This window comes from Patagioenas fasciata, chromosome 1, assembly GCF_037038585.1.
Source record: "Patagioenas fasciata isolate bPatFas1 chromosome 1, bPatFas1.hap1, whole genome shotgun sequence".
NCBI lineage: Eukaryota > Metazoa > Chordata > Aves > Columbiformes > Columbidae > Patagioenas > Patagioenas fasciata.
Genome location: NC_092520.1, coordinates 111,869,310 through 111,889,447, shown reverse-complemented (window position 1 = coordinate 111,889,447; position 20,138 = coordinate 111,869,310). Strand labels below are relative to the sequence as shown.

At 39.7% G+C, this 20,138-nt stretch overlaps 1 protein-coding gene across 2 annotated transcripts in view; it reads left to right on the top strand.

The window, feature by feature from the left end:
- FRMPD4 (FERM and PDZ domain containing 4) overlaps positions 1 to 20,138 on the top strand; it is a 303,458-nt gene that overhangs the window by 178,884 nt on the left and 104,436 nt on the right. For both annotated transcript variants that reach the window (XM_065862632.2, XM_071812913.1), the window contains exon 2: positions 8,327 to 8,443. In XM_065862632.2, coding sequence (XP_065718704.1) covers positions 8,327 to 8,443 — 117 coding nt within the window. The remainder of the gene's footprint in view (positions 1 to 8,326; positions 8,444 to 20,138) is intronic.

Here is a 20,138-nt window from a genome sequence, read left to right as displayed (position 1 = left end):
GTTCAGTACTAAGTTTTGAGTTGTACTTATTTTGATTTTTTTCTGCTCCACTGAATGATTTAAAGGTTGAGTGGAGCCTTTAGCATCATTGTTGGAGTAAGAATGAGTGGTACTTTCTCACTTATTCACAATTTCAGAGTGTCTGTGGTGGAAGATGTGGGAAGGGGAGGCGTGCCAGGGATGGAAAGTGCAGAGTTATTAGCTCCATCCAGAGTTTGGGGAATTGTTACTGCCTAGGTGCTCTTGCTAAGAAAGTGACATTTACAGCAGGAGACAGTTTCTGAACAACTGTCCCAAGGCAGTCTAGCTTTAGTTGTAGTCCTTACTGAAAAAATGGAAAAAACTAAGAGAAGGTACAAATTAAGAGCAGACTAAAAGGGGGAGGTGTAGCATGAGAGATGTGTGTCTTTATTTTCTGCATAGTGTTTGTGTTTATCTGGTGATGCATGGTCCAGGGAGAAAATTCAGGACAAACCTGAAAAGTATAGCAACATTATTCTGCCTTTGCCCAGAACATGGCGGTATGTTGCAAGATTATTGAGATGGACAGGTGTCACAGGGCAAAAATATTTTTCTAGCACTTTGTTCTTATGGTTAAATAAGAAAAACAGTCTTGGGCAATGATTTTACCTTTAATGTTTGTCTTAATTGCAAACTTGAAAGTATGAGCTCACTCATAGGGTGATATTCCTCAGGTTTCTTTTAACGGAAATAATTCCTAGGAGTTCAAAAACAGTACATGCTTATATGAGGACTAAAACACCCTTGATTTGTCTCCAGCAAAAGACTTGAAAGCATGTGAGTTGTGGAATATGGACAGTGTCTGACTGTGGGTATCTGAAGTCCTTAGGGTTCCATCTTGTACGTGATTTAGAAATAGGAACCTCAGTGTATATGTGTGTAGTGCAGTTAAATTTCTTCTCTTGTGCTTCTGAGAGGTCGAATTATGGAGGGAGTTTATAGGACTCGTCTGCACAGAGACAGAGATAGCAAGCCATTCAATGTCCTTGATTTTGGATCCAGAAATTATTGTCCAGCACTTCTGTCCTATTGTACAGTGCTCCTCAGGAGAGTTTCAATAGAAGGGTATGATGATTGATCTTGATAGTATAGCTACGAAGTATTTAAAACTTTCATTTCCTCATTTTTTCAAGTTAAAATGGTAGGATGGGAGGTAAGCTTAGTGCAGCAGTCTTCTGGGACAGGAGTGTGTGAGAATGGGATTGAGAAAGCAGGTTTCTGTTCCTGAGGCAGTGAAAGATTAAATATCATAGACCGTTATTGAACTCCGCTTGTGTCACAAGCGTGTCTCTTACTCTCAGGTAGACATGCCTCACAGGTACTTCAGATGTGGTGTTCTTTCTTTTAAAAACTAATAATACAAAATGTTATGCCTCTGGTGTTCCTCTCAGTACATTCTAGGGATTGTTGTGGCTAGACTGACCTCCCAGGAGGTGCTGTAGAGCCTCTCTCCCCTTGTAATTAACTTTTGGGAGCATAACATGGCATGTGTTCAGAATGTCTTCCTTTCATCATAGAATAAAAACATAGAATAGTTTGGACTGGAAGGGACCTTCAAAAGTAATTTACTCCAACCTCCTGCAATCTTCAACTATATCAGGTTGCTCAGAGCCCCATCCAGCCTGGCCTGGAATGCCTCCAGGTATGGGGCATCTACCACCTCTCTGGGCAACCTGGGCCAGTGTTTCACCACCCTCAGTGTAAAAAATTTCTTCCTCATGTCTAGCCCAAATCGCCCCTCTCCTAGTTTAAAACCACTACGTCTTGTCCTATTGTAACAGGCCTGGCTAAAAAGTCTGTCCCCATCTTTCTTGTAGGCCACTTTTAAGCACTGAAAGGCCGCAATAACGTCTCCCCGGAGCCTTCTCTTCTCCAGGCTGAACAACCTAAGCTCTCTCAGTCTGTCCTCGCAGCAGAGCTGTTCCAGCCCTCTGATAATTTTTGTGGCCTCCTCTGGCCCCTCTCCAACAGGTCCATGTTTTTCCTCTACTGAGGGCTCCAGGTGGGGTCTCACCAGAGCACAGCAGAGGGACAGAATCACCTCCCTCAGCCTGCTGGCCACACTCCTTTTGATGCAGCCCAAGATACAATTGGCCTTCTGGGCTGCAAGTGCACATTGCCAGCTAACGTCCAACCTGCCATCCCACAGAACCCCTAAGACCTTCTCGGCAAGGCTGCTCTCAATCCTTTTATCCCCCAGCCTGTATTGATACCAGAGGTTGCCCTGATCCAGGTGCATGACCTTGCTGTTGGCCTTGTAAAACCTCATGAGATTCACAAGGGCCCACATAAGCTTGTCTAGGTCTCTCTGGATGGCATCCCTTCCCTCAGGCATAGTAACTGCAGGGATAGGGTGGAGAGGAACTGACTTCTGTGTTGGCATGTGGGAGGCAGGGGAACTGGCTTTGGTACCAGTAGAGAGGTGAAATGAAGCCAGGCTAAATGCCAGGACTCAAAATTGAGAAGTTTTTCTCATTATGGTAACATAAAGGAAGCCATTATATCAATGCTATTGGTCCATTGACAATGCTGAGTTGCTTGTGTTAGATGGTCAGCCTTAAGCGAGTCACGGACCAACCTCCCTGTAGATAGTGCTTTCAGAAATGAAGAAGTGTTGTAAAGAAGGAACTACTACAAGAATAACCAAGATGTTAAATGAGGTGATTCCAGAATATTAAATAACCAAATGGTAAACATGGTATTAGACTGTGAATTTTCATAATACAAGTTCTGTAGCTTTAGTCATGCCCTGATGTTACAGCTGTGTTGTTCAAGAGATTGTTTTAAAAGACTAGAATATAGTCCTTCTACTATTTTAATCCAGCTGAGGAAATCCAAGGTAGATGCTTAGAAAGAGGAAACATGCACAGAATATCAATATTTTAAATTATTTATATTTAGGGAAATTATATATGGCTCCACAATGCAAATTTTACACAATTATGAAGATATCTATCAGAAACTCTGTGGATAATTTCAGCTTTTGATGGAGTTTGTGAGCTATCAGATAGTAATTTATAAAAGCAACACATGGAGAAAGTACAGCCACAGGATAAAGATACGTAAGTACTTTTTGCAGCCATGTATTGGAGGGAGGTTTCCAAGGGAAGCTTATTTATTGGGAACTTTTTGGAAGTTATGGCCCAACTTGAAAACTTAGTAAGCAATCTGAGAGATCTGATCGCTGGAGCAAATGGTAACAAATTGATGGGTGGTACCTACCCTGAAATTCTAAAGCTCTTGAGATTGGAAAAGCTCATTTGATAAATGTAGTGTAAAATTTCTCAGTAAAAACTAATGGAACTTGGAAGACATTTGTACTTGGTCTGCTGTTTTGGAAGGGGGTATAGAATGGGAAATAAATAATAAGATGATAAAAATTGCCAATTTTGTTACATTATATGGGAATTTAAACATAAGGGCTCACCATTTGTTGCAAAGAGTTCTGAGAGTGATGAAGAATTCATTTCCAGATTCATATGCTTGAAATTCCCAAATTTTGGTGTCTACATGGAATGAGAGGTTGAAGTTCCAAATTAGAGTCAGTGGAGAGCTAGTGAATAGCTTTAAAATTTAGATATCTACTTGAGAATACAGCTGAATCTCTAGTTCTTCATTGAGACCTTAGACACCGGAGATGGTCTTAAACTCCTTCTTGAAATAACTTCTTCTGTTAGTAACTTCTATTAAAGCAGCAGACTGTCACTCATCAATCCAGGCCTATGAGGATGATCATTTTGCAAAAAACAAAAATAAGAAGGATTTCAAGGTTGCTACTGCTGTTTATTACTGTTTTAACTCTGTCAGCAGAGTATGAGTTTGGAGTCTTGGACAAGGAGTGAAGACTACTCCAGTGATAAAGGAGATCTCCTACAGCTTTGTGCAACTTCATTCCTAAAAAAACAAGGATTTGTCTATCCTCTGTCCATGGAGAAAGGTAGAAGTAAACATAATGTCTATCTTTGGAGTGGGTAGGCACCCTCATCTTATATATAGAGTGTTATGCCCTGATAGACGCTAAACATTCTAAATAGTCAAAGCACTCCATTTTAATGTTTTCTGCCTTTTCTTTGCCTGAGGACTGTCTGAAGCAGGCACTTTTCGTCTTGCCCTTCATTTTTCCTGCCATATGGCCATTGTTGAGGCCACAGATTAGGAAGAGATGAGTCTGGATAAAATAGCTGCTAATTTTAAGGTGATCCAGTTTACTTGTATTGGCACAAAAGCAAGTGTGATGTGAAGTGGGACTGTCTGATGCCAAGAGGATGAGAACACTGCTTTTGGTGTCAGTGCCAGTTTGTGCTGGTTTCAAATTGCAGCCTAATTTCTACCAGTTCAGGGAAGCACTGCATTTATAATAAAATGTACAGTCTTGGGCTATAGAAGTGGTACAATTAAAGAGTCTACCAAGGTTCCTATGGGAAGACCTATTGAGAGAAATCTCCAGTTGCCCCAAACTTATTTTTTTCAACAGCAATATTACATGCTTATTGTCTGAATCTGTAGATTTTTTTTTTATTATATATTTAATTGTGCAGAAAATTTAAACGTTTGATTTTTGAGTGTTTGAAAAAAGTTAATAGTGTTGCTTTCCACTTTAAATTTCAGCATTAGCACTATAAAAAGTTCTGGACAATAGGCTTTAATAGTATGCTTTAAAATTTTGAACTGTTCTGGTTTAGATCTTTGAAAAAAGGTGTAGATAGTATTACAGACTTTCACTTCTTTTCTGTACCATGGTTTCTGCTGAGTATGTTCTGCATATTGCATAAGTTGCATACTGCCCATGTCAAGTACAGGAGATTTTACATATGTACTCATGTTTCAGTCACGGCTCAAGCACAGGGCAGAAGAAAGGCTGACCTGAAGATGTTCGCTGTGGTGCACCTGCGATATTCTCAGTCAGAAGGTCCCTCCATAAGGCATGCTAGTTCCTTATGTGCCACTGCATTGATTTTAATGAACTGATTGTTCATTGCAAAGTAAATTAGAGGGATCAGATTTTCTACTTCTGCAGCAAGCTTGTCAAAAATAGGCTGATGGGATATGTTAGCTATGGTGCCTTGTTTTCAGAGCTCTGCATGCGTGATGCTAGCCTAGGATTTCACTATGAAGTTTGCAACTCAAGAGCTGTGCAGCCACGGGTCTGATTGCCGTGAGCAAGCCACAAGTTACAGTGGTGCCAGCGCTTCTGCTGCAGGTGGGCTTGCTGATGTAGAAGGTGCACTCTCTTTATCTTTCCAGTCTTTGGAAGTGTGCAGGTCTCCCAGAAACCTAGGCACTCTTGGTGTGCTCCTTCTCCTTTGCCTGTGAGGGAAGACAAGACAAATGGTGATCAGAGAGCCTAGGGATTTTATGCAAGATAACGTGCAGGGAGGTAGGATTTGGACCAGGATCTCCCATGGTGTGATAATCTTCTTCACCAGGAAGGCATCCTCTTGACTTAAAGCTTGCCAAGATGGCTTTGTCCTTCCCCTGGGTGAAATGCCTGACCTGCTCATGGTTTCATCTGGAGACTTTGATATTCCTTCTGGCATTTATCTTGCTTTGCTATCTTTTGCCCTTTGTAGTGGCCACTGAACAGAATCCTTGCAGACAAGCAGAATAATATTGAACAAGTAGATGGAGGTGTATAAAAAGAAATAATTTTCTCATTCAGCGCTAATCACCTTTGAGCGTAAAAACCTTGTTTTGTTGTTATGACATGAGTGTTTATTATTGAATTGTGCAATGACTATAGAAAACCTTGTGTGAGTATTTGTTTTTCCTGTGTCTGGAGTCACCTCACTGAATTTGCACACATCTAATGTAGGTGTACATAGTGCCTTGTGCTAATTTCTCTCCCACTGATTATAAGAAGGTCTGGAGGACTAGATCAGATATAGACATATCTGTAGTTAACAAGGACAGTTATTGCCCATCATACTTGATAGATTCTGACACCCTTAATGTTTTAAGGGCCCAAAGAAAGCTTTCAGGGGAATTAAATTTACCTTAAAATCCACTGAGTTTATAATCCATACAAAGATTAGCCCTTAGCTTTAATACAGAGAGGAGCAGTATTGATCATCATCACTGTCCTGTGCTCCTACAGATTTCCTGATAATAGAAGTCTGGTGTGCTTTACGTGGGAATTTAAATGTCCCTGTACTCATTTTACAGATGGAGGAACTATAGCACAGATGTTGTGAAACACATTTAATTAAAGTGAAAAGTGTTAAGTGCGTGGGTATCCCTTTATAGTCCAGATAAAATAGGTTTCATTCTCTTTTATTTAGTTAACTGCAGTGTTTAGGATCCAAAATACTCTAAAGTGTAATTTGAAGTCTATATATATAGTTAAGCTGTCATTCTTAGATTGTAGGATGGCTCTCATCTGAAAAAGGGAATCGCCCTTGATCCCTCTGTCAAGCATATGGAGAAACAGGAATGCTGAAGCTCAACTTTACATGAAACTACATGAGATAGTGTTGAAAGTATTTGTGTTCTTTCCTCAGATGCCTGTTTTTTAATTTATTACTTTGATCAGGAATGGGTTAGTTGCATTTATCTGGGGTAATGTAGCATATCTGACATTTATGTGTTTCATTAGTCATGAGTAACTGTAATTTTATTAAGATTTCTAGCATGTTCAAATATTAGACTTAAACCCTGTCCTATGGCAAATACCAGGGTTTGACTATGCTAACAGAAATGTTTTTCTACTCCTTGAAGACAGAGTACTTAATGTAATTGGTAAATCAGATGATATCGAGCACTCCATTGTAATGCTCTACTTTACATGTAAATTATATTTTGAAGCACCTTATCTTTTCTTCGTAGTGATTAATCCTTGAAATTAAGGGGGAGGGGGAAGTAGCTAGTTTGTTTTTAATGATGCATGCCCCCTTTGGGACAGATTAACTATGTACAACTTTGTTGAGTTTAGCAATTTGCAATGAATTGTTGGGTTGTCCGTGGAGACCAATTCTGTTCTTTCAGAAGAGTGTTCACCAGGTTACATTGTGCTCCATTTCTCTGAAGGAAATAAGTTCTTACACCTTTGTCTAAGCCAAGAGATAGCAAGTTCCTTGCTAGCATTTGAACTTAAATAAATCTAGCAAGTAAAATTAAGTTATTATATGTTTCATGGGTGGAGTGAAGGTGGCTAATTCAAAACACACTCTTTTTTTTCAGTGGTTTTGGTTTGCATGTCTGAATTTCAGATGGTATTCATTGTTGTGTGCTGATTCATCTTGGCTTGTGATGCCCTGAGTCCTTTTTCTGCTCTTTCTCTTTTTTAGATTGTAAATAGATATTAATCACTTGATTACTTTTACTGAGAGACCTATTCGTTGCTTTCTGTACCTCTAAGTTTCACAGGAAAAAGTGGGAATGTGCAGTAACATCTAGCTTAATTCCTGCAAATGAAGGGTAAAACATCAGTGCAGAAGTTGGGGTTTCTTATGGGAAACTATGGGGGATTCTTGCTAACTGTTTCTTTTTTGTGTATGGAATTGCACCTCACAAAATGTTTCAGATCTAGTGGGGAAATGCCGTCATTGGGAAGTGTTGCTGAATCTCCTTTAGTTAAATGAACTTGGCCTTTGCTCGGAAGTGGGAATGTCAGCAGAGAGTGCTCGAGCAGCGTTATGGAATGGTGCGTGTGCTCAGAGATACTGCCGCCTTTTAAAAGTTATTTGGAGCAAGAGCTTAATAGATAATGATCAAGTGCAACAACATCTGCATATTGAATCAATTTAGCATCCATATACAGAAGTGTTACAGTCTTCCTTTGCTCTGACATATGAAACAAAAAATGGTTTGGTAGCAATGAGAGCGGGTGTTGAAGTTCCTTTTCATGCCAGGTAGCACCCCACATGAGTGATGTGGAGCCACATAGTGGATTGTTTGGTTTGGTGTGGTTTATTGGTTTTTCTTTTTGGCTAAAACGATACTGAGAACTGGCATTTGTCCAGGGTATGGCAATGAGTGGAAATGCTCTTCATCCTCTGTACTGAAAACGATAGGAAATTAGTATCATGGGTGTGGGACTGATTGACTTGCCAAAGGATTAGGCTCAAAGACTGTTAGAAGTGACTGTGTGTCATTCCGCTTAGTAGGAAAATATTACAAATGTAAGTAGGACTGATAACCTGGTTTTGTTTGCCTGGGATTTTACTGCAAGTTTCACAACTTTGAAAAGTGTTCAGATGCCAAGTGAATGTGAAATAAGTAAATGAGAAGAATAAATACAACAGAGAAATCACTTTTTTTTCTTTTTTTCCCCCTTTTCTCTCTTTCTCTCCCTGCTTCAAAATTTTAGCCACAGGAACAAGTCTTCAGGCTGGCCTCACCCTTCAGGGTCCTGGAGCTTGAACCAGGGGACACCTTATGGATGGGAGATGACGGCAAACAGAGATGGAAGAGACTACTTCATCAAGTAAGTGGGCAGTGTGAGCTGCGCAGTCTGTAGCACAGCACTGCAGCCCTGCTCTTTACTATATCTCCTTGGAATCCTAATTCCTGCTTCAGCCCACAATTAATATTCAACTGTTGTGATTTATTGCACAGAGAGAGCTCTGACTGTACTTCACTGGGCCTTGTTTTGGTACTTGGTGATTTCATTTACCCAAGAAAATGCTGTTAATATAAGGGCCTGTAATTTGTTGAGGAATTACAACAAATGTCATTAACAACAGGGAAAAAAAAAAAAGAAGCCATGTTTAAAGAATGAGGCAAAAGGTCAGTTCTGACTGGTACTAACAATTGTCCTCCATGTGTGCCATGTCAGCTCTTTTAGTTTGTCTAATATGCTAATTATATTGGTAATGACAAAGTGTATATTTTGATCCTGTATAGTTAACATCCTAATTCTTAGATTTCCTGTAGCCCTTTAACCGTGAGTTAAGGGTTTGCAAAATAAATATGAATGTGGATGATGTGATCGTAAACAAAATTGTCGCTTCTTTTCCCAGTGAAAACTGTGTGTAACTATTCTTTAAAATCGCTTAAATGACTTGGATAAAATACAGTTTGCTGTTCTAGCAAATGCACTCTTATGTGGCTTTGGAACTTCTTCACTAAGGAGGGGGGGTGGTGGTGAGTTGGCAGAACCGTTGCTTGATTTTGCAGCATTACTTGCTTTAGCTTACGTCCCATTTTTAACGCTAGCATTTTGATTCTGTTCATGTGAAGAACTCTGTTTGTTTGTTTGTTTGTTTTTAATTAGCATGTCATTTTTATGTTTATTATTCTGATTAGAAAGTCGTAGATGCTTTAAAAAGTCTTAGATAAGATTTACGATTTTTTTCTTTTGACAGAGGAAAAAGATCAGACATTTTAGGTTGATCATTAAAAGTCCTTAATTCACTTGAGATCCTTCATCTGCAAAACCAGAGTCTTATGGCATTAGAATGAGTATATCCATTACTCTGCTTTCTCTTCCTCCCCACGTTGCCCAGGGTGAGTGCCTTGGCTTCCTGGGAGGCATTTGCTTTTGGAGCCAAAGGAAGATTTGTAGCAGCGTGCTGTCCTGCAGCTTTTCAAGATTTAGAGTGATTTCAGACCTATCCAAATTGGAACAAGTTGTATTGGTTAATGGGGGCTCAAAAGCTGACTTTGAAATGTCATTTTCTTCCTTGGACAAGTATTTGTCATGCTTCATATGTCTGTGAGACACTGGGTGCAGCACTGGACAGTGTGAAGCTGAATGCCAGGCAGAATATAATTGTATTAGCATAGGTTTTCTGCCTGAACTAATTAGGCTTGTCAAGAATTAGAGGTGAGCCTCGAAAGCAGTGTGCAGATGTGACCCTACTGCTCCTATTACTCTAGGTAGTAGAGGGATCTGCATACCTTGGGTGTCTGTTTTTTCTGCAGACTGTGGGTATATTCTCCTCTACATGACTGAAATTCGTCTGAACAATTAATGTCGTGCTTCTGAGGATGGGCACTGCATTTGATTCCTCCTCTTTTCTCACTGGTCACGTAATGGGGTGCTGCACTTGTTGTGTAGCTATAAACAGCTGTGGCTTGCAGAATGTAGTGCATTATTACTCATTAATTTTGCAATTTGGGAATGCTTTCTAACTCTAAGTAGCTAATGATGATTTTGTTTATTTTTTAGATTGCCTTTTAGTACCTTGAAGTGCCATATCCCTCTCTTAAATGCAGAAAACTGCATTTAGGAACAAAAATGCATAACAGACAGTGCCAAATTATGCCTTAAGTGATGTTGGGCTTGTTGTTGTTGTGGTTGGTGGTTTTTTTGTTAGTTTGTTTGTTTTTTAACGTGATCTTATAAGGTGTTTGCTCTCCATTCTCTTTGGGGCCTTGGTCTTTCTTACATTTTTCTCTGCATGTGGATAGCAGACTATGTGGGGAAAAAATAGGCAGCTTTAAGGCATGGAGAGAGTGAGACCTCTGAGGCAGCTGGTCTGTGGAAGCCTTTGCTATTTTGTGCCTGACTTAACCACAAGTTGAACCTTGCATGAGTTACAGTACATATTCCTGTATCAAAAGTTTTAAAGCAACAGCACTGGCTGTAGCACATGTACCAACCATTTTTCCAGAGTAGTAATGCGTCTTACGTGAAATGACAGTCATCTGGGATGCATTAAAAGCTTCAGAAATAGAAAGAAACCAGGAAACCATTTGGAACCACAAACTTCTGTACCGAATCACCAGCTCTCCACCATTACTGGTGAACGTCAGCCCTGGGAGCTATGATGATGTGCGTGGGTAGTCGTGACATAAACACTTGGTGACTCTGCCAGTGATTCCTCTGTGGAGGTCAATAGCAGCTACCCTTACAGTGCCTGTTATTTGGCCAAGGAGTTGCCCTCTCTGCCTTTCAAAACAACTGTTTTTGCAAATACTACATGCAACTACATAGATGAAAACCCCATTTAATTTTCTTTTGTTTGTTTTCACCCCTGGATTTTAGGAATGAAATAGTGAGGTGGTTGTTGACAGTTATATCAATAAAGGCAGGAGAGAGATCAGTGAGATAGCATTTCATAGTGTCTCCAACGTTTTTTATAACCATAGATTAACAAATGGTATCACACTGAAGGAGAAAAAGCAATTCAAATCCTCTGCTTGGTTTTGATTAAAGTTTTATAAACCAGGTATTATTACAATGAAATGTGCACATTAGTTCTGTACAAGCAAATAGTGTAAGTCACAGCAACATTAACGGCTTTTTAGTTAAATAATTTACTTAGTGCCATATGTACATGTCCATTCAACTGCAAGCAGACATATTGTCATTTTGAAATTGTGGGAGGAATAGAGAATACAGGGGAATCTTTTGGTGAAGTGAAAAGTAATTATAGTGTTGGTGCAAATGCTTTCAGACATGAATGGGAAGAGATGTTTATTCTTTCTGCTGAAGCAAATGTGGTTTCTTTTGAATCTCTGAAAGCCTCTATGGCCTGAGCTAATCAGGGCCAGTTTCCATCACCAGGCAGCACTTTTGTAAAAAAAGTGCGAGAAGAACCTTTATCAAAATGTTTTGAGATGTCGCTATCAATTCATTATCTCCTCTGTACAGATGGCAGAACCAGGGTCATTTTGCAAACCTCTAAAACACTTTTTCTGAAGTTTAGGCCATGGTAAATTAAAGTTTCAGAACTTCACCCATTCCCTTTTGACTTGCCACTTCTACTTGAAATAGCTTTATGAGATAAGTAATACATTTTGGTACAGAAGGAGAGCAATCATCTGGTATTCTTCCAGCAGGTTTCTGTACTGCACAAGCTGTATTAAGCTGGGCCTTTAATATGAAATGGTTTGCAGCATATATTTAATTCACTTTAAAGGCCTGCTTTCTTTGCATTTATTGTATATGCTATGATTATGAGACATTTCTGTAATGTTAATTTGAAGCCAAACATGAAACTTATTAAAAATGTGTTTGGTGTGCGTGTAGGATGTCAGAGAGATAGCAAGCAAAGCTGGAAGGTTTTGGCTGATTTTTTTCCACAAAGGGTTTAGCCTCATGGCAATTTTGGCTTGCCTAAGTTGCCATTGCTACAGTTTGACTGATTTTCAGACCTGTACATTTTCACCCTTTCCCTTATGTCAGTCTTGCTGCTTGTCAGACCTGGATGGAAGTTGACGGAAGGAAATAAACTGGCAAAAGCTAATAGAAAATCAGTCCTACAGAGAAAGCCATAAATTTTATGACAGTTTAGCTCCTTGAGCCAGCCTTCCACATGGACTGATAGAGTTGCAGAATAGTTTAGCATGGAAGAAACCTCTGAAGGTTGGATGGTCTAGCTTATTTGCAAGAGATGCTATTCATCATGTTTACTTCAACTCTTGTAATTCCCTCAGAGAGGATGACAGGGTGTGTCTGTGTAACCCCATTTTATTCCAAGGACCCATACCATCTGTAATTCATGCATATTAGCTTGCTTCTGTGCTTTAGCCTGGAACAAACCCAGCAAACAGCTGGGACCCCAGGCATGAAATAAAAAGCAGCACACCCAGAGATCAAAGCCTGCAGCATTACTGCTTGGCTTGACACACTGCAGGTCAGTCCCTAGAGTGCACAGCAGAGCTGGGAGACCTACTTGTCTCAGGTCTTTCTGAATCTTGTTATGTTAGTATGGTGTGGTTGCTGCGCCGTTTGAAACATATCACAACATATTTTGTTATCTTGAGCGTTATGCTGTTGTTTCCCAGTGATGAATTTGTATTTAGTGACACTAAATTATTCCAGACTTCTTCTAGGTGTATCTGGTAAACTCAGTTCTTTCTTCCTTTAAGGTATGTTGTCCTACATATAATGCCAGCTCCATGATTTTTGGCTTGTGAAATCGTTACATTTTGGTGGTCTTTTCTAGGCTTGGTAACTATGTTTTTCCTGAAATATGAAATTCTTGAATGTCAGCTTTTGACCCATACATGAAACATAGGTCATGTGCTTGTGTTCTTTGGTAGCTAGTGCAGTTCATAACATCTAAATTCTCAAAGCATACACAGTACAGTATTTCTTTACTGTACAGCAATGCCATGATATTCTTCTATACTCAAATACCTAAATTTTCTTTAGTAGTCTTCATCGTATTCTTTCAGTGCTTGCTGTGCTTAGAAGAGGCCAGTCATTCATGTTTTCTGAAAGGTGGAGTTCTCCTATGTGTGTTGTGTGCATCCTGTCTGGCCTGCATGGTCCTCCTTGTACAACCAGCTCTCATTGCTGGCCAGCCATGTGGAATAACAGAACACTGTCATTGATGATATTAATGACATATCAATCAAGCATCCTGTTTATTAAGGGTCACTAATTTATACCAGATGCAAAACTGAGGCTCACAGCCTGCTAATCAATTTACTTCAAAATAAATAAGCGCTGAAGAGGATCAGACCATTCAGTTGTGGGTTTTTTGTTTGTTTGTTAGTTTTTATATTTCTCTTGGTATGTCTATCCCTACCCCAACTCTCAACTTTCTTGTCCATGTGTTCTGCAGGTTGTACACATCCATTGCTAGTTTGGTCCTTTCTCCTAGTATTTCCATGGGGTTTGCTCTGTTGGAAGGTTCTGAAAACAATCTAAATATATAAAATACAGTGAAAGCCTTGATTGTTGTTACAATGTTGTCCATCTTCTTGCATTTTGAAAAGGTTGGTGTTATTTGTACCTGAAGACTACCGTAGTACCTAGGGCTGTAATGAAGGTTTGAAGCCACAGGAGCCACCTTCTGCCCTGTAGATATGATGTTATATAGCATTTTACTGAATGCATTGCATCCTTACATCTGTAAGTACTGAAACAATGTTGACTCAATTCACTGGAGGATTTATGTGGCATTCAGAAAAATATAAGCAACATGGCTGCTGCTGCTCCACCCTCCCTCAGCTGGTGTGAGAGCATTCATGGTTCTGCAGGGTGTCACAAAGAGGGTTCATTGACTTCTCCTTCTGATTCAGTTTAGGAGGATGTGAATGAAGGCAGCCTGTATGCCAAGATAATGCCTCAAGCCAAAGGCTGACTGCAATCAGTGTACCTCTTCAGGCATCTCTGCTCCCAGGTGAGATGCCAAGGGAACAGGCAGAGGAATCACTCTCTCTGGCCCACTTATTCCCACATCCCTAAAAGGGACATCCAATGAGATTGAATGGCAGGCAGTTTAACAGTGATAAAAATAGTATAACCTATATAATTAGCAAATATAACTCTCAGCTACAGGTTAGAGTAAAACCTAAAATGCTTCATAGGATTTAAATGTACATTTGCAATGTACATTTGTAATGAGTCTTCCACTGTTAAATTACATAGGATTAAAAAAAAATTAGAGCAGATATAAATTCTTATGTTTCAGACAAGCGGGTGAGTCAGCTGCTGACTGCCTAGGGCTAGGACGAAACTTCCTGTATTAATCAGGTTATTCTATAATTACAAGATTTCTTGCACCTTCCTCTGAAGCGGGTACTGAGTGCTGTCAGAGACAGGATACTGGACCAGGCGGACAACAGGTCTGAGTGGTATGGCAATTCTTGATTTTTTTTTTCTCCTTTTTTTTTTTCTTTTAATTCCCTTGTCTCTAATACGGACTGTTGATATGAATAGTGTGCTATTACAGAAAGAGTGCTACTGCATTCATTTCAGGCAGCATACAAATTTGCTTTCTGTTGCTAAGGGTTTGACCTGCTCAAGGACAGGATCGCATGGTGGAAGGGGGAGTGGGGCTAGAAGAGCAGCTGAATGGCAGCTGGGACACAAAAACACAAGTGACTGTTTCAAGCAAACCTGAATAATTAGAAAGGAGAAGGAGGAAAATTATATAGCAACCTGTTTGTGTCAGTGGTCTGCATAGATAAAACTCAGGCATATGGTGAAAAAGTATTGCTAAGTCAGCTGAGCCTCCTGAAAAGAGATGATTTAACAGTTGTCCTTCCTTCACACAGAACTGTTGGTCTAGCCATAAATATGGCAGGCATAAATACGACAGACAAATTGATGTTAATATCACTTGGGATAAATCATTGTTATAGTGGAGGGAATAATAGCAAGGAGATGCTGATTTGTGGGGTTATTTTATTTTAACTAGAGCATGGAAAAATGGGGAGTTCGTTGCATTGTAATACAGCTTGTACCTAAGCCAGCTGGTGTGCAGTAGCTCAGGCATTAGCCACAGCTGCATGGCTTCTTACCTGTCTGCTGGCTTGCCCTTTCTGAGTCCTCTCTGCACACATGTGCAACCATCACGTAAGCAAGAGGATTCCTCAGACTGGAAGGATGAGGGGAGTTATACAAAAAGGTATGAATGTGGGTGAGACTACTCAGAAGAGAAGAAACTTTTGCTCAGTCATTAGCTTCGAGTTGCTTGGATATAATTGTACCTAAGTGGAGTGCGGTGAATCATGTACTTGGGACCTCTGCTGTGTTAGTGTTTCCAATCTAGTCCTCCGTGTTTTCTCCAACCACAAGCTGGATGGGGATGCCATGAAATTCAGAGAAGTATTGCATCCTGAAAACTGTTATTCTTGTGTGTTAGAAGGTGAATTAGGAAGCAGAATAAAACTTCTGGAGCAGAACCTGTATAGAAAAAAAAAAACCAAGGCAACCTAACCCAGGGTCACAATGCATAGAGGTGAGAAGATAAGATCCTCATTACTCTTAAAGTTCATGTGCTTCTGGGTAGATGCTTCATATGGCATAACAGCATCTCGTCTGTGCCTTACAGCATGTACATGTATCATTAGAAGCATTGCTTCGGTATACCAAGCTATCCTTCCCAGGAGCGTAAAACAAATTAATTCTTGTAAAGAGTTTGTGTAAGTATGATAGTGCCAGTTGGAGTGGGCTTTTTCAAATTACTCTCTTGTAAAACAGAGTAAAGTCACAAGAAAACTGGGATTAAAACCATCGAGTTCTGGTTCTACAAAGCCATGCAGGTGGTTGCAAGAGTGGCAGTGGTTTGTAAGAACCTATAAGTCTTATCACAAGTGATTTGCTGGTATCCCCAATGATGCAAATATAGAGGCTCTCCATATGAAATAGAACCTTAAAAATCAAGAGGGGGAAACAGCCCTGGAAACACTAAAAAGGGAAAACGATCCAGCAGGCAGTATATCAGGGCCTTAGTGGCCATGAGCTTGAAAAAAATAAATAAGGCAAAGCTGACTAATAGTTGATCGTGGAACTGGGACTTTACATAGCAAAGGCTGGGTGAAAATTTCCCCCAGAGCTCCAATTACAGCATTAAGGAAAAAAAAGAAAAGGGCTGGAGCTGGGTTATAGAGCAGAAAAAAAGGGAAAGAATTAGCACAGTATATTGTTGCTGTTTAAATAGCACAGTTGAAGTACACCCGCTCATCACGATGTATGTAGTGAATTTAAAGCAAGTTATCTAATATATTATGCTGTGCCAGGAAATACCATATTAATGGTGCCTTTCCAGCAGTCATTTATATACTGAGGAACTGCATGCTGAGGTATACGGCCATGAGCACTGAATAAGCTGTATTTATCCTTTTGGTTTAATTTCTGTCCTATTAATATATTTACAGTTTTCTATAAATAAAAGTGTAAGCCTACTATAATATGTTCTTATGTGAATTGTTATTGTAGAACAGCAAGGTAATTTGTTTCAGGAAGACAGGATGATACTACCAACAAAACCTTATTGTATTTTAATTCTAATTTAGGTTTTAATTGCCTTTCTTACAATAAAATACTGCTTAATTATACTCCAAATGCTCAGCTCCCAAATATAATTCTAAAAATCCCCATATTATGTATGTTGTAATATATATGTAAGATTACGGTGAAGAAATAGTTTAACTGAACTCAAATTAATCTAGTTGCTGACAACAATGCAACTCACTGCAATATTTTGAAAGGCATTTATCTAATGTTCATTAGGATCCTGTGTCATTCCACAGAAAATCTTCAATTTAAAATAAACCAATCAAACTGTGTGGCTGCACAATTAAGTATCACCATGGTAACAGGGATTAAGCACACAAGGTAAAGACTTGCTGACAGTGCAGAGATTATTTCAAGTTTCTTACTCTTCCAGCAGTAGCCAAATAAATTTACATTTTCTGTATCAAACACTGGGAGATGGAAAATGAGAGAGATTGAGGTACTTGTGTGGCATCTTGGGACTTCAAAGAATATTTTCCTGACAGGGGAAGTAATTAGATGAAATTACAAATAGGAATTCAGCAGACAGATACTAATAAGTGTTCGCTCATGGGATTTATTTAGTGTTTCATAATTAAAACCTGGAGAGGCATATTATTTAGGATACAAATAGCATGAAAAAACTTTGCTGGAGTTAAAGAAATTGAACAGAATAATAATGCCATTTTGGTTTTAATTTTGAAGGGAATTTATATTCACTTTGGAAAGATGGTTGGTTGCAGCTCTACTATAAAGTAATGTTGCTGATGTGTAATATACATATAAATTTATAGTGCAGATAGACACACTGATATTCAGTGAAGACACAGGTTGATGCTTTAATCAATCCTGATGCATTTCTACTTCTCTCTGGTTCTATTCCTAGCTTTTTAGTGTTAATTTATGAGGAATACTAGAAATGCAAATCTGCTGGCCTGTGGAATTTTCAGCTTTTAGTGGTGTGTTTTAGGGTTGGCTTGTTTTTCTGTGTTCAGATTGGCTTTTGACTTGGTTGCAGGAGAGCTGTTCTGATCACCATGGTATAGTCTCTTACTGCTGCATCAAGCTGAAATACCTGGTCTAAATTTGGAACCTTAATCCCTACCTTTGGTTTATTAGCAGGTGTTCCGTGTGACTGGGGGGTGTTGTAGTCGTGGGGTCTTCTGTTCAAGAAATGCCTGCTGGAGGATTTGGCCTATGCTAATTTTTCCATGAGATCAAATTTATGAGAATGTCTTCCATCCCACTTTTCTGTCAACCTGAGAAAAGTGGAACTGAGCTGCTTTCATTGTGCAAATGACCTGCAGCTGTTCATTCTGTGTTATGCAGATGTAGGCTCTGTAGTGCCTCTGCTTTCTGAATATTTGGTCGGTATTTCGAGCTCAGGAGATGTTGAGATTCAGCTGTATGCTCCCCACCAGTGCTTACTGGTCTGAGGTGGGTCTTGGGATCATGCTGTTCGCATTCTTTGTGGTAGGATGGGCCTTCCACCCTTGCAGACAGCAGACCTGCTGCTTGGAAAATGGTTTATGAGACTTGGTGGTAAATGGGCCAATAACCACATCTTTTCTGTGGGCGTCAGGACTTGCCCAACCTGTCAATGCATTTTGGTGTCTTGTTTCAGTTATGGGAGTCTATACAGTCCTTGATGTCTTTGGTTCCCTATTCAATTCAAGCATAAGCTTCAGTCTCTTGGTGTAAACACAGGTTTTTAGCTCTGCTCTTACAAGAAATGTTGCTTCAATTTCACTGGATGTCTGACATCCAGTTTTGTCAGCTTTAACTTAAAATGTCTTTCCTTGCGTGTTGAGATGCAATTTGTTTTTTCTCATCTTGGGATAAAAAGACTTTTGTTAAAGATTCATGATAAATGCTGCAGTTATATCTAAAATATCATTGCATCTGGCAAGTTTCTAAAAGAGCAGATGAATACTGAGCACTGTCATGGGTGAGTGATTTAGTCTTACTTGCCACAGAGCAGCATTTAGATCACTTAAAGAAAAGTGCGACTTAACAGAGTTTGATGGCAAGGTTCACTCTGTTACTTACTGCATGGAGGAAACATGCCAGGGAGAACTGGGTGAAAGTTGTTTTAGATTGATTTCTATGGGGACAGGAGATGTGAAAGGGTAAACGGAGGCCCTCCAGTTGAGTCACAAGGTTCAGTATGGACCCCATTGCTTTCTAAACTCCTTCTCAGAGAGGAGTCTAGGTGTGGCTCGATCCAAACTTAGTCCCAGACTTGCTCAGTGGTTTGTGTCTAAGAGACATAGAGGGTAAGGAAAAACAGGTAATGGATTATATGTGTTTATGGCCAAAGGATTATATGTGCACACCTGGTTCTTTAGGTCACTTAGCTGGGATTTCAAAGTTCCATCCTGCTGCATCTCAACCTGCTTACCTGCCCTCTAGGGGTCTGGTGCCAGGTAGCTCTGAAGTCTGGATCCTAGGACTCCTGAAGAAAACTTTCAGACATCAAAGTTAATAGAAATAAATAATTTAATGGAGTAGTACAGCAGCAGAGTTGGCTTGAGCTGAGTGCCTTTGAAGAGGTGCCAAACTGAGAACAGAATTCCCTGGGTAACTATACCCTTACAGAAGATTTACTCGCCCCTCACACGATGATTCAGTCCAATAGTAACATTTGAGTCTGAAGTCTTCTTGATTCTCGTTGGATTCTTTCACTACCTTCAGACAGGCCTTTGTTTAGCTGCAGACGTTGTTGATAGTATGTAGCTGCTTTGTGCTGACCTTGAAAGCGTAATTTTGTCCAAGCGGATCCCATTTTGGTCAATAAGGTACAAAACAGGCCTTATTTTGTAGGTGTTGTTGATGGTCTGTAGCTGCTGTGATTTGTTCAGGTGGGCACAAGTTTGGTAAATATGAGCAGAACTTTACAACATACAGTTTAAGACTTAAGCCAGTTTAGCTACTAAGTAATGCTTAGCAGACAGTAGACTAAAAATCACATGACCTTATAATTCTAAGTGATTCATTGTATTTAAAATGTGCTTATTTAAGCTAAATGGTTAATACGAGACTTTAATTTAACTAATCAAGTGATCCGTGATTAGTAAAACATCATTGCCCTACAGCCACATTTGTCTAGCTGGAAGACTTCAAAGTAGGCTCACCAAGGCTTTCATATTTATGGGATAAAGTGGTTGGCTTGTAGTCAGACTGCATCAGTGGGAAAGGTATGTGCCCACAACTTATCAGTATTTGCGGTGTTTTCTACTCCTTTGTGGGTTTCCTAGAACAAGTTCTTGGCTCAGCTACAGCTCAGACCTTTACCTCCTTTTGGAACCTGTACCAAACTGCTGCTGGTTTGGATAGGGGTAGTTGAGTGCATCCACACAAGCACATTTTGTAGGACTGAGTGTCCAAAGTATCTGTTTATGGTGGTACTCTTTCGTCATACAAAAATGCAGAAGTCCTGTTAAAGTTAGCTCCTGGCATATGCATCCAGCAAATGTAGAAGGAAGTAGCAATGAAATAT